General features: G+C 42.0%; 1 protein-coding gene across 1 annotated transcript in view; it reads left to right on the top strand.

Annotated features, from left to right (window-relative positions):
- HYOU1 (hypoxia up-regulated 1) overlaps window positions 1-13305 on the top strand; it is a gene marked incomplete at its 5' end in the record, with an annotated part of 66393 nt that overhangs the window by 28763 nt on the left and 24325 nt on the right. Inside the window, one exon of the mRNA XM_089670223.1 lies at window positions 4057-4235. Coding sequence (XP_089526349.1) covers window positions 4057-4235 — 179 coding nt within the window. The remainder of the gene's footprint in view (window positions 1-4056; window positions 4236-13305) is intronic.

Here is a 13305-nt window from a genome sequence, read left to right as displayed (position 1 = left end):
AATGTCTAATCTGTAATTTGATGCCTTTTTGGAGATTTTTCCATCTTTCCTTGGCTTCTTTAGGCACATTAATACAAATGTTTAGCTGGGGTGCCCAAACTTTCGATCCCCACTGTAAGTATGTAGAGAAAAATCCAGTTTTTCCACAACTACGTCATAATTTCTTACTCAACAGCCATCGTTGTCCAGGACTCAAAAGGACTCATTCTCCACCCCCACGTCTCTACCAGTGTTCGAAAGTGAAATGCCTCCTCTAGAGGATTTAACCATTGGGGGGGGGGGGGGAATTTGTGTTGGGGGATGCAAATGCTTTCTCGCTTCATGGCACCTGATGTTATGGCTTCATTCAATAAGCTTGCCAGTGTTGACATACTCACTTTTAATGTGTGCAAAAGCCCCTTCATTGATTGATGCACTGATCATCCTCCGTCTTTCCATGCCCCTTTTGGAGTACAAAGAGAGCTGCAAAGTCTAAAAAGACATTCTTCATTTATTAACAAAGAGAATGGGGAATTTATGACTATTGGGTCAGTTCTGAAAAGATTTTCACCCCCATGCAGGCTTTATCTAGTGGAAAAGTAGTTCCCTAAAAATCGGACACCTTGCTGTACTCTAAGGATGCTTGTTCAAAGATGTTGCTGTCAGTTTGAAATGCTCCTAAAGGTTTCCTTTGCTCTCGCAGGCCCAGCTCTGCAACTAGCTATGGCTGCATTTTCTCAAACTAGCTAATTGGACTAGGGCAATGGACAACCGACAGAATCCTGTCTTCCAGGACAGTGTTTTTGCAGGGCACTTACAAGCTGTGCTCTTTGCTTTGCTCATGTTGAAGCCCTAGAAAAAGTCATGACACAAATCTCCAGAATGGCTCTCATTTCTTTCCATGTGTGCTGAATCTTGTGGCTAAAAGCCTGGGCAGCTGAAGCTGCCTTTAAAAGATAACACACATGTGTCCTTTTTTGAATTTAAGTGTCTCACCAAAGAGACTCCAAAGATGTCATAGAAGGAAAGTTCCTTCTTATACAGCAAAAGGTTCCAAAATCCAATTCTCATTGGTATCTACCTCCTGAAAATGAAAAGCACCTCAACACTCCACCCAGGCCGCAGTGTCTAAGTCAAAATTAAGCCTTTCTTTTCTGTGCAAGACTTGGAACACAAAGGGGTTGATTCTTTTTAAAGGCAAATAGGCTGTGCACTCGAAAGTGCAGTTGCTCTAAATCTGAGGGGAACATGCAAGGAAAATAAAAAAACAGCATTTTTGCTTGCACATGATTGCATGAAAGAAAACAGAAGAGCTTCCCCTCGGATATAAAGCAACTGCACTTGCAGTGCACAGTATATTTACATTTAGTAAATCAACCCCAAAGTCTGCCTCAAAGCCCTCTTCCCAATGAAGGGTTCACAGACCTTTTGGGCTCAGTCGGTGTCTTTCTTTTTCAAACCAACCAAAACCTGCTCAAAGACTGTCAGATTTGTGGACTGCTCTGAACCTCTTGGGGTTGTTCCAATAGCTCTGGAGTACAGACAGGTTCTGATGATTCCATTTAATCCTGTTCATGGTACCAAAACCCAAAGGGTTAGACCTGAAAATGCCTCGCAGAAAAGAGCTCTCAGAAGACCTACGATCAAGAATTGTTGACTCGCATGAAGCTGGAAAGGGTTACAAAAGTATCTCCAAAAGCCTTGACGTTCATGTGTCCATGGTAAGACAGACTGCCTACAAATGGAGAAAGTTTAGCACTGTTGCTACTCTCCCTAGGCGTGGTCGTCCTGTAAAAATGACTGCAAGAGCACAGCGCAGAGTGCTGCATGAGGTAAAGAAGAATCCCAGAGTGTCCGCTAAAGACCTACAGAAATCTTTGGCACATGCGAACATTTTTGTTAACACATCTACAATAAGGAAAACATTAAACAAGAATGGAATACATGGGAGGACACCACGAAGGACGCCATTGCTGTCCAAAAAGAATATTGCAGCACGTTTGAAGTTTGCAAAAGAGCACCTGGATGTTCCACAGCACTACTGGCAAAATATACTGTGGACAAATTCCAAAATTCCAAAGTTTTGTATGACGTCTGCAAGGTCCAATATCGCCTCTCTGGGACAAGGGGAATACTATCTGCATATTTCCATTTATCCACTTTGTCAGTGCTTTCTGTTCTTCACAATAGGGAGACACTTCCAGTTTGTTGCACTGCCTTTTGACCTATCCTCTGCTCCCAGTGTAGCAATAGGGTAAAAAGGCATTTGCGCCCCTTTACTCTCAAGAAATCCGGGCATTCAGTTCACAAGGTATCTAGATGACCTTCTGTACGACTCCTCTCCATTCCCACTATCTTCAAGTATCCACAAGACTATTCAGATACATCAGGCTTTTGGTTGGGTAATCCACTCTCCAAACCTTCTCTTCACTTGGAATACTTGGGCTTCATTCTAGAAACGCCCCAATCAAGTCCTCCAGAAAATAAAATGGTCTCCTCCTTCTTAGCGGGTTTTTTTTTTTTTTTGTGTTTTTTTTCCAATTCAATTTGAAGGCCAGCCTGCTCCCTCCTTCAACCTCCCTATACTTCTTATCCATTCAAGCAAGAGATTCATTACCTTGGGCGCATCTCCTAGCTCAACCTTGACATTGGGAGAAGTCTTATCAATTAAGGGTGATGATAAAATATGCCACTCTTTCAGGCTGAGGTAGAGTGTTGTAATTTCCCACAGTTCAGGAAACCAGGTCACCCAAAAAAGCCAAGCTTCCCCATCAACATCTTGCTTGGAGCGATTTAAAAATGACTCTGCGCTACTGCCCAGTCCTGCCCCCCAGCCCCCACACCACCTTCAGGGACACTCAGACAATGCCACAGCTGTGGCCTCCATTAATTACCAGAGGTACCAGGAGTCATGCAGCCTTAAAGGAAGCAAATCTGATCATTTCATGAATGGAGAAACACTGTCAAGCGATTTCTGCTTTTAACATCCCATTCGTCACCTCGTGGACCAAGGAAAATGGGCCCTTTTTTACCTTTTGAAATCGTAAACCTGGTATGTCAAAGATGGGGGACTCCAGAAGTGGATTTCCTGGCCTCTGGATTCAACAGCAAGCTACCTCTATTTGTGGCCAGGACCAAGAATCTTCTGGCACTGCATTTTCTGATAATTCCCTGGATTCAAATCAAGCTAATTTTTGGCTTTCATCCAGTGCAAATTATACCTAGAGTGCTCTGCAAAAGCGAGCAAGAGAAGAAACCAGTGGTTCTGATTGCAGCAAACTGACCCAGGAGAGCTCCTTCCAAACCGGCTGCTTCTCAGTCACTGGCTTTAATGGTAAGGCTGTTGAAGCTCGGGTCTACAGGCACAGAGGGGTCATTCCTCTGTCAATTCCTCTACTTCTATAAGCCTGGGAAACCACTTCCAAAAAGATCTATTGTGTACCTGGATATCCTTCTTTACCTGGTGTGAACACAGGTACTTCAACCCCAGAGATTACTCTGTGCCTCACATTCTTGCCTTCCTACAATAACGACTTGACAGACTAGACCTTAAGTATTCTTAAGTTACTGGTTTCGGCCTTCTCCATTCTTTTCCAAAAACATCTGACTTTATTTTCCCTTGTTAAAAAAAAAAAAAAGTTTATAACCTATGGTCTATGAATAAAATTCCTGTACTGTACTCCTGGATGAGGTATTTTTTACAGGTGTTTCAAAACTCCTTTTTTCGTACTCCCCATAAAATACTTTTCTTGGAGCCCTTTTAGGGGCCACAGGTCCCACCCCTTTGTTTATGATCAAGTTGTTGGTACTGCTTTGCCACAAAATTTAGGCTTGCTGATAGTAGAAGGGGCTACACCCTGAGGCTTCCCTGGGCTAGACTACAGTTTTCTTTTTTTTTTTTTTTTTGTTTTTTTTTTAATTAATTTTGCTTTGCCAGTGTCCTATTCTATGGTAGGTTTCAGTATAACCCAAAGGTTTAAGTCTTCCGAGGACACTAAGAAAAGGATTTTAAGGACTGTACAAGCATCCGATTTATTCTGTAACTTTACGTAAAACAATTTTTATTCATCTCACTAGGATACAAAAGAAACGTCTGAAAGCAGTAAAGAAACTGGAACCAAAAAGACACCAGAAGAAGAGCCTAAGAAACCAGTGGTGCCTAAGAAGCAGAAGATTGTGGATGAGATTGGAGCAGTGCAGACTGTAAATGATATTCCAAATATACAAGAAGAAGAAGAAAAGAAATCTATTAAGAAGTGAGTAAGAACTACACGAGATGTGATTGTTTCATGTCAGTAGTGCAGTTGTTTTCAAATGCCAGACTCTCACCCACCCATATATTACATACCCCTCTGTGATGGTGGCCACTTCCTCTGTTTACATGGTTGGTGAAAAAAAAATGTCTTCATCATATATCACAGGACACAGAGGACTTGGGTTATGCTGCAAGCTTTGGGTGAATGGAACCTGGCCAAAAAATGTAGGGAATCCCTTCCCAGTTCATCAAGCTGCAGTTTTTAGTTAGTGTCCTTAGGTGATGGATGTACCTACCGATGTCTTTCTTTTACATAGTCTGGCTGAAAAAAGACAAAAGTCCATCCAGTTCAACCATTAAAAAAAAAAAAAAAAAAAAAAGTTATAATCCTATACCAACAGTTGATGCAGAGGAAGGAAAAAAACACCCAGCAAAGCATGATCCAGTTTATTCCTGCAGGGAAAAAACCCCAGCAAAGCATGATCCAATTTGCTCCTGCAGGGAAAAAATACCCAGCAATGCATGATCCAATTTGCTCCTGCAGGGAAAAAAAAATTTCCTTCCTGATCCCCTGAGAGGCAATCGGATATTCCCTGGATCAACTTTACCTATAAATGTTAGTATCCAGTTATCGTCTGTGTATATAAGAAGGAATGCAGGCCTTTTTTAAAGCAATTCACTGAGCTGGCCAGAACAACGCTTGAGGGAGTCTATTCCACATTTTCACAGCTCTCGCTGTGAAGAAACCTTTCCGTGTTTTGGAGATTGTTTCTTTCTTTTCCTCCAGTCGTAAAGAGTGCCCCCTTGTCCTTCTGTAATGACCTCAGGGTGAATAACTTTACAGAGTTCACTATATGAACCACTGATGTATTTATACACATTGATCATATCCCCCCTTAACCTCCTCCTCAAGAGAGAATAAATTTAGTTCCTGTAATCTTTCCTCATAACTGAGCTCCTCCATGCTTATCAGTTTGGTTGCCATTCTCTGTACTTTCTCCAGTTCCCCAATGTTAATTTTGTGTATTGGTGCCCAAAACTGAACTGCATATTCCAGATGAGGTCTTACTAATTTGTACAGGGGTAATATATCTCTCTCGAGTCTATACCTCTTAATACAAGAGGATTTCGCTCGCTTTGGAAACCACAGCTTGGCATTGCATTCCATTAAGATTGTGATCTACTAGAACTCCCAGATCTTTCTCAACCATTGATTCCCACAATTGTACCCCCCCCCCAGTATGTTTCTTTCCTTTCGTAGGTCTTAATTCCCCTAATTCCTGGCCTATTCCTAACACCCCTAATGGGGGTAGAGGAGGGTTTTACCTGGATCAGTTGCTATGCCCAGAAGGGATTGTACCCCAAACCCAGCATGCAAGAACGGACACAGCCTGCAATACTACCAGTCTGTGCTATATCCTGCAGGTTGTGATCTCCTTGGTGCAGTATACAATTTGAAATCGCTGGTAGGGTGCTCTACAGGTCCAGGGCAATGATCCTCTGGAGAGCGTATCCCTGAAGGCCCTGCAAAATATGCCCACAGTGATTGGTGAACATTTTGCCTGTGGGCCCTTTTTCATGGACTGGTGGGTGCATCTGGTCTGTATAGAGCTGGGGGGGGGGGGATCTTTTCCCTGGGAATTCCTGTGCATTTGAATGTGTTTTTTGTTTTCTTTTTTTTCTTTTTTTTCTGGCTGGCTGTTGGTACAGAGCACTCCACTGCACTAGTGATGTTCAGAATGTAGAAGGATGACACAGCACGTGAGCAATTACTTCATGGTGCAAGCTTGCGATTTCTTTTGGGCAAGCAGCACATGTGACAGCTTTTGCAGTTCCATTTAGGCAGGAACTCTGTTATCAATGCTAAATAAACTTGTAAAGTGCCACACCCCTGTATTGTAATATTATAGTAACATATTATGAAAGATGGGATTTTTGAGTCACAACTATTAAATATACTTTAAATATAAAACTTATTCATACAGCAGGTAAAATTTGTATAGAAACACATCACCATTTTTCTAAGTCAGTATATTACTAAAAATGCTATTGACATGAAATTTTCACCACTTGTCGGTAACCACCCATGTAAGCCATACATACAAAGAAACCAGAGCATATACGTTCAGAAATTGTGTAATGAAATGACACAGGGAAAAAGTATTGAATACACTAACTGAAATTTATTTAATACTTCAAACAAAATCATTTGTTGGTAATGACAGCTTCAAGATGCCCATTCTTCCACAGTCTTCAAATCTTGAAGTTTCCGTGGGCATCTTCTATGGACTCTGATCTTTTTAGTTCTTTTAAAAAAAAAAAAAATGCACATGAACACTAGCAGGCCATCTCTGAGTTGGAATCCCGAGCCACCAGCAACTCCACTTGATCTGGGGCATGCGCACAGTGTTGGCACAACAGGCGACATCCTACTAGCTGCCTGCTGCAGGTTTTCGACTCTGGCCACAACTCCAAACCCTCTGAGCCGGCCTCCCCACTCTCCCTAGACATGCCAGAGTAGCCAGTTTCAAGGTCCATTGGTCCCCTCTACTGGTAAGATGGTACAGATGTATCTACATGATATAAATGTCAGTATATGTTTTGAACTGTTAACTCCTGTTCCTCTACCTATGACAAGAATATCAAGCAAAAGGAGATTGACTCGTACTGACACATTAATTATCTCAAAAGGGAATAGTTGAGAGACTTCGCTCCACAATTTTCTAAACTTCTACAAAAAAGTAAAGCTCAAAACATTTAAGCCTGTCTTAAATGTAGATTTGAGCCGGTGAATCCACCTGGTTTCTCTTAACACTTTTATCAAAGTCCCCTCCTCTCAGGACTTCCATTACCTCATCCAATGCCATAAATTGCATTACTGTAACATAATTATGTACAAGATCTACATGTCGCCAAATGGGGGGGTGTTAATTTTGGGTGTAACAGATGTGGTCGTGTATACGTTTGTGAAATGGACATTTAGTTTTGTCCACGTAGAAGGCTCCACATACTCAGGTCATGAGATAAACTACGCCTATGGTGGCGCAATTAACATCAAAGCGGGGCACAAACCATTCTCTATTAGTGAGTGTGCACTCGGCACCTTTCCTAATGAAGGGACATTTTGAGCAACCTTGACATCTGTACGTACCCTGTTCTAAAAGCCTTCCCTGTTCTAAAAATTGCCAATTGAGGATGAGTTATGTACCAGTTTGTCTCTGATACACTATGCCTAAATACTACTTCAGGGTCAGATCATATGTATTTGCTCATGGTATCAGTGCTTACTAAGACTTAGAGCTTCTCAAATCTGTTGGTGTTGATATGAATATGTGGTAATGAATTAACTGTACCAGCGTGTTGGTATTTTGTCTGTGTATGTTTTTAAAATGGTCATTCTTATCTGGGATGTTCACAGGTCCTCTGGTAAGCCTTTTTAAGGCATTTCTTGCTGTAGCCTTTGTTGAAGTCTCTCTCTAAGTAGTAGAGCTGCTCTTCTCTTTTTTTTTTTTTTTTTTTTATTGGAGCAGTTACATTTTTATGCAAAGGTACTGTCCATAAGGTATGCTGTGGACAAGCGCTTTAGGATGTGCACTATTAGCCCTTAATATTGTGTTTCCTTTCTGTATAGGGTGGTAGAAACTCTGCCATCTTACTCAATTTTGACTTTCAAATCCATAAATGTGACACTTCTGGAGAGGGAGTATGTGAATGACAGATTTAAAGGCATTGACATTCAAGGTGACCAAAAATTCATGGAGCTTCCGCTTTGGACCGGTCCATACCATGAAGATGTACCTGTGCTACATTCTCAGTTGGCACAGGCACTCAATAAGCCCTCCCTGGCAAAAAGGTGGCATTTGCATCTCCCCAGGTACAGGTTGGCATACAATGGGGCACAACATGTCCCCATCACAACACCTTGTACCTAGAAGAAATGGGAACTGGGCTATAAGAACACATTGCTGTTCAACTCTGTTATCAAGATAATGCACTTGCATGGCGCAGCTCCACAGGGTGCAGCAGGAAACTGGGGACATTTTGATCAGAGGAGTAACTGCCACTTCATAGTTTGCCTTGTGCCTACATTTTACAGGCTTACAGAACCTCCCTTGAAACAAAGGAAGTAGAAGATTGTGCCCCAAAGATAGCAGAAATGCCAAACGAGGGCAGGGATTCAGAGATGGTCTGATCTTTTAAGGGAGCCCATCTATCGGTTAGGAAGACACTCTGCACAGTTTGCTATTCAGTGGCTCCCTTAAAGATCAAATTTAGTAGAAATACCAGATAAACGGATGAGGTCTTGGTCTTTCAAGACACTTCGGTGAAGAGGTTAGAAACCGCTCTTTATGGCATTCTTGTATCTGGTAGGAGTGGCCCTGCAGTGGCTGTGGTGGGGGTTTACCTAGTCCTTAAGATCTGGGTAAAATATATGCTTTGTTCCAGAGAATCAGAAAATATTTCAGCAATTGCTAGATGGCAGGACCGTCCAGTTAGTTCTAAGAGCTTTGAATTTCTTGTTGATTGTCTTGGAAAAAATCCATAAAACAACTTTCAAGGGTGGTCACCCTGTCAACAAGAGAAGGTTCCTATAGCTCAAGTGTTTGTAGGCTGGGCAGAACTACTTTGGACTAAGGTGCAGCATCTGTTTACTTCTTGCAAACAAGTGTTCATCCTCATCTTTGGATACTTTCATTCAAAAGATGACTGTGGGGAAAAGCGCTCATTCATCCCCTGATGAAGGTGAGGGTGAAAGATCAGAACCAGTGACTCCTCCTTTGGAATCCAAGAAGGGTTCCTTTTCTCTGGAGCTTGAGCCAAGTTCTCTTCATGTATGTTGGCCTTTTATGCTGCCTGGATTCAAGACGTCACAGATGAATGGGTCTGCAACATGGTGTCCAGATGTTATAAGCTAGAATTTTGCTGCTTTCCCTCCCCGCACTTTGTGCTCAAAGGTGTCGCTGCATCCACTAAAAAGAGTGAGATAGAGATATATATATATATATATATATATATATATATATATATATATATATATATATATATATATATCTCTAGATAGATAGATAGATACATTTTTTTTTAATTTTTTTTTTCCTTTTGTGATTCTGGGAAGACTGTTGTCCCAGTGGATCATTGCACCCATACCAGAGGGAGAAGAGGTCTCAACTTCTAATCCGACCTGTTTACGGTTCGCAAGCCAAAGGGAGCCTGTTCTAGACCCAAGGGGGTCTCAACAGGTTCCTGAAAGTACAGAAAATCAGGATGTAATCAATTTGATCAGTGATTACTTTGCTTCATCAGTAGAACTTCTGGTGTCAGTGGATTTGAAGGATACCTACCTACATATCCCAATTTTCCAGGTTTACCAATGTTTCCTGTGATTTGCAGTGGGAGATCTGGTAGTGGTAGACAAGGTAGTTTGTGGTATGGCCTTTGGCCAGTCCATGGCCGCTGAGTGCTTACCAAGGTGTTTGCTCAGGTCTGGAGTATCCCTATTTTGGGGTACCTGCATGACCTGTTTATCAGGGAGTCATTGGCTCAGAAACGGATGTCCATTGTCCAGATTGTTCTGGTGCTGGAAAGGTTTAGTTAAATGCTGAACCCTCAGACAACTCCTGGAGTACTTTTGACTTAATTGTCAACATGGCGCAGGTGAAGATGCTGCTTCTGCAAAGGAAACACCTGTCTCTTTGACCCCTGTGATCGTTGGAAAGTCATTTGATTCAAGCCTTCATGAGGGTGCTGGGAGAGGTGGTTGCTGCTTTTTAAAATGTGGTCCCCTGAGCCCAGTTTTATTCCAGAGGTTTTCAACTCAATGTTCTGGCGTTATCAGACAAACTTCAGGAGTCACTCGATATGCCATTGCATCTGACGCCCAGGATCAGGTCAGCTCTGGAATGGTGGCTAATTTACACAGATAATGGAGATGGAAGGTCTTGACAGATGCCAGCGTATTGGCCTGGGGAGGTGTTCTGGAGAACTTAAGAGAAAATGGTCGTTAAAAAAGCGGAAATTCTCAATCAACATCCTGGAACTTCAGGTGATTTCGGCTGGCTTTCCTTACCTCTACATTGGTCTGTCTACTTTTGGGGTTTTCCTGTCAGGGTGCAGTCAGGCAATGCATGGGCTGCATGGCATATATTAATCATCAAGGAAGGACAAAGTTGTTCTCAAAGTGGATCGAGTCTGGTCTTTGGCAGAACTTCATGTTATGGCCCCTCTTCGCCAAGCGCATTCCCAGCTTCGAAAATTGGCAGGTGGACTTTCTCAGCTAAAAAAAAGTAATGTACCTTGCTAACAAATGACTAAAACATAATTTGACAGATTGCCAAGTAATCAGCAGTTAAAAATGGTGTGTACATTCTAATCACCATAAATATTACTTGATGTGAACAATATTGTGATCATAAGTGCAATGTCAATTGTGTAAAAATCGGTGCCAAATACATGAAATAAAGAATTATTGCATCAAAAAACGTTCGATATAGTCCATCTTCACAAATTCCAAAGATACACAAATGTGAACAAGTGCTGACTTTCTGCCAGCAGCTATATTTGAGAGAATGGGCTCTTCATCCAGAGGTGTTTGGCATCCAGAGTCATCTTCCACCACAGGCAAATCTCTGCAAAAAGATCCACATCCGGCACCAACCGACCAGGTTTGTGTCCTTAACCAGGGATCTGCAGGCATTGCCAGTAGATTCCCTGGCGATTCCTTAAGGTTGGTTTTCTCTGATTTTTACCTTGCTTCCTTTGCAACTTCTTCTTCCTTTCCTGTTGTTCAGGATAAACTTATGGGCATTCCAGCAGACATTGTAAATCTCTTGGCAGATGAGCTGTGTGCTCTTCTGGATCAACCAGATTTCTGTCCTGCTTTGTTTGATGGCGTGATGGTTGAAATTAAAGTCCTAAGGGATAGGGCTGTTTCTGACTCTGACCCTACTTTCCTCCAGGTAAGAAAGTTGATCTCCAGGAAGGTGTAGTTCCATCCTTGGAAAGCCTTTTTCTCATCTGATGCGATTCTTGTAAGTTTCATCTCTACAAAATATTGAGGTGCATTTGGGCTTTTTCCAGTCTGGGGTTGAGAAGTTTTTGGCCTTGACTACCATCAAGCGACAACTCTTGACCGTAGCTGCTTTGGTACCAGGAACCTATTCAATTATTTGTTGGTAAAAGCGTTTGTACAGGGTGCCACAGGGGATTTTTTTCACCTGTGCAACTCCCTTGTCTCTGCAGTACCTTAGTTTAGTCTTGTCTGTTTCGTACACTTCCCCTTTTGAACCTCCTTTTGAGAATATTCCCTTGTCGCTAATCACACGTACAGCTGTCATTACATCAGCTTGCAGAGTTGGCTGTGCTTTCCTGCATGGAGCCCTTCCTTTCCTTCACCAGGTTAAAGTGGTGTTGAGGCCTTTTGGTGGTTTTTCACCTGAATTATTTTGAGATTATCTTGCAATCTTTTCTAATCCTAAAGGAGAAGGTGCTTCACTTTGCATATCGTTCAAGCATTTCAGATTTATCTGAAATCTCCTGCTTCTTTTTGACAGTCTACTTCCCTGAGTGCCTCCTAAGCACCAGGCTGCTTCTCAAGTCAGTATTTCTTGGGCGGATTTTTCATTTAATTTCTCCAGCCTATTGTATCAAGGGCAATATGCCTCCTTTTCTCGTTTGGGCTTATCCACCAGGACTCAGTGCTTCCTGGACTCTTAATCAGTTCCTCACCACACACTTTCATTGCTTGCTGCAAATCCTTGGCTGGTTTAGCTGTGAGGGGTTATGCCAGAGCTGTGATTTCTGCCTTTTCTTGGCCAGCAGCCATTCAATTGAAAGTGGCAGTAATCCCAAATAGTCATGAATATGAATTACTATGTTTGTACATCCCGCGGACTCAAGAGGAGAGGGATCTTCCAGCTTATTAGAGCTCATTTCAAAAGCCTGCTTCTCTGATGGTATGGGGCGTGCATTAATGCTTATGGTACGGGCAGCTTGAAAATCTAAAATGGCACCATTAAGGCTGAAATATATACCTTTTTAGAGCAGCATATGCTCCCTTCTGGACGACATCTTTTTCAGTGAAGGCCTTGCATATTTCAACAGGACAGTGCTAAGCCACAGAGGTCTGGGTGCTTAATTGGCCTACCTGCAGTCCAGAGCTTTCACCATTTGAAAATATTTGGCACATCATGCAATGAAAAATACGACAGACGTCCCATTCTTGCCCAATAAAGGATTCTATTTGCTCAACAGTCTTGGGTCAACATGCCTCTCTCAAAACTTCAGCAATTGGTCTTCTCAGTTCTCAGACATTTACAGAATGTTAAGTGAAGAGGGAATGCTACATCGTGTTAAACATGGCCCTGTACCAACTTTTTCTAGGTGTGATGCCAGCAATTTCAAAGGTACCTTATTTTTTTCTTAAAATGGTACATTTTACATTGATATGTTTTCTATTATGAATAAAATATGTGATTGAGATTTGCATGCATTCTGTTTTTATTTGTAATGTACAGTGCTGAGCGAACTGTTGGCGCTTTAAAAATACTGTATAATAATAATGTAGATTTTACACTACATCTCACATTTTTTTGGAATTGGGGTTGTATGCCATACCTCTAGTGTTTCTACTGTAACAATGCTATGTTCTGTGTAGAAATATAGGGGACTACATAAAATGCAGCTTGGGATTTGGCATCTGACACCTGGCATGGTTGGCAACAGATACCAGACTTAAATGTGAGTAGCAAAGCACCTTGTTCCTATGTTTGAGGATGAGGGCCTCTTCTTACATTTCTGGCTAGTGGATAAGGGGGTTATGTGGGTGGAGGGCTTGGAGATTCAGCACTTTACATCCTTCTATTGGTCACAACTGTCACTGGGTGACAAAACTATATATCTGTAGTCCTGCCAACCCACATTCACTCTTCTGGCCAAATGTAGACAAAGGGGTGGGTGACATCCTTTACCATAAATGGGACTTCATGTCCTTGACCTACCCCTTTCTTTAGGCTATCAGGGTAGTGTTCTATATGACTGGTAAGTAATAGCTAGTGTGGCTTCATGAGACTTCT

The sequence above is a fragment of the Staurois parvus genome, unplaced genomic scaffold (assembly GCF_062004578.1).
Source record: "Staurois parvus isolate SC_StPar_1 unplaced genomic scaffold, SC_StPar_1.0 ptg000087l, whole genome shotgun sequence".
Classification (NCBI taxonomy): Eukaryota; Metazoa; Chordata; class Amphibia; order Anura; family Ranidae; genus Staurois; species Staurois parvus.
Note: the sequence above shows the minus strand (reverse complement) of the source record. Positions and strands in the feature narration are given on the sequence as shown.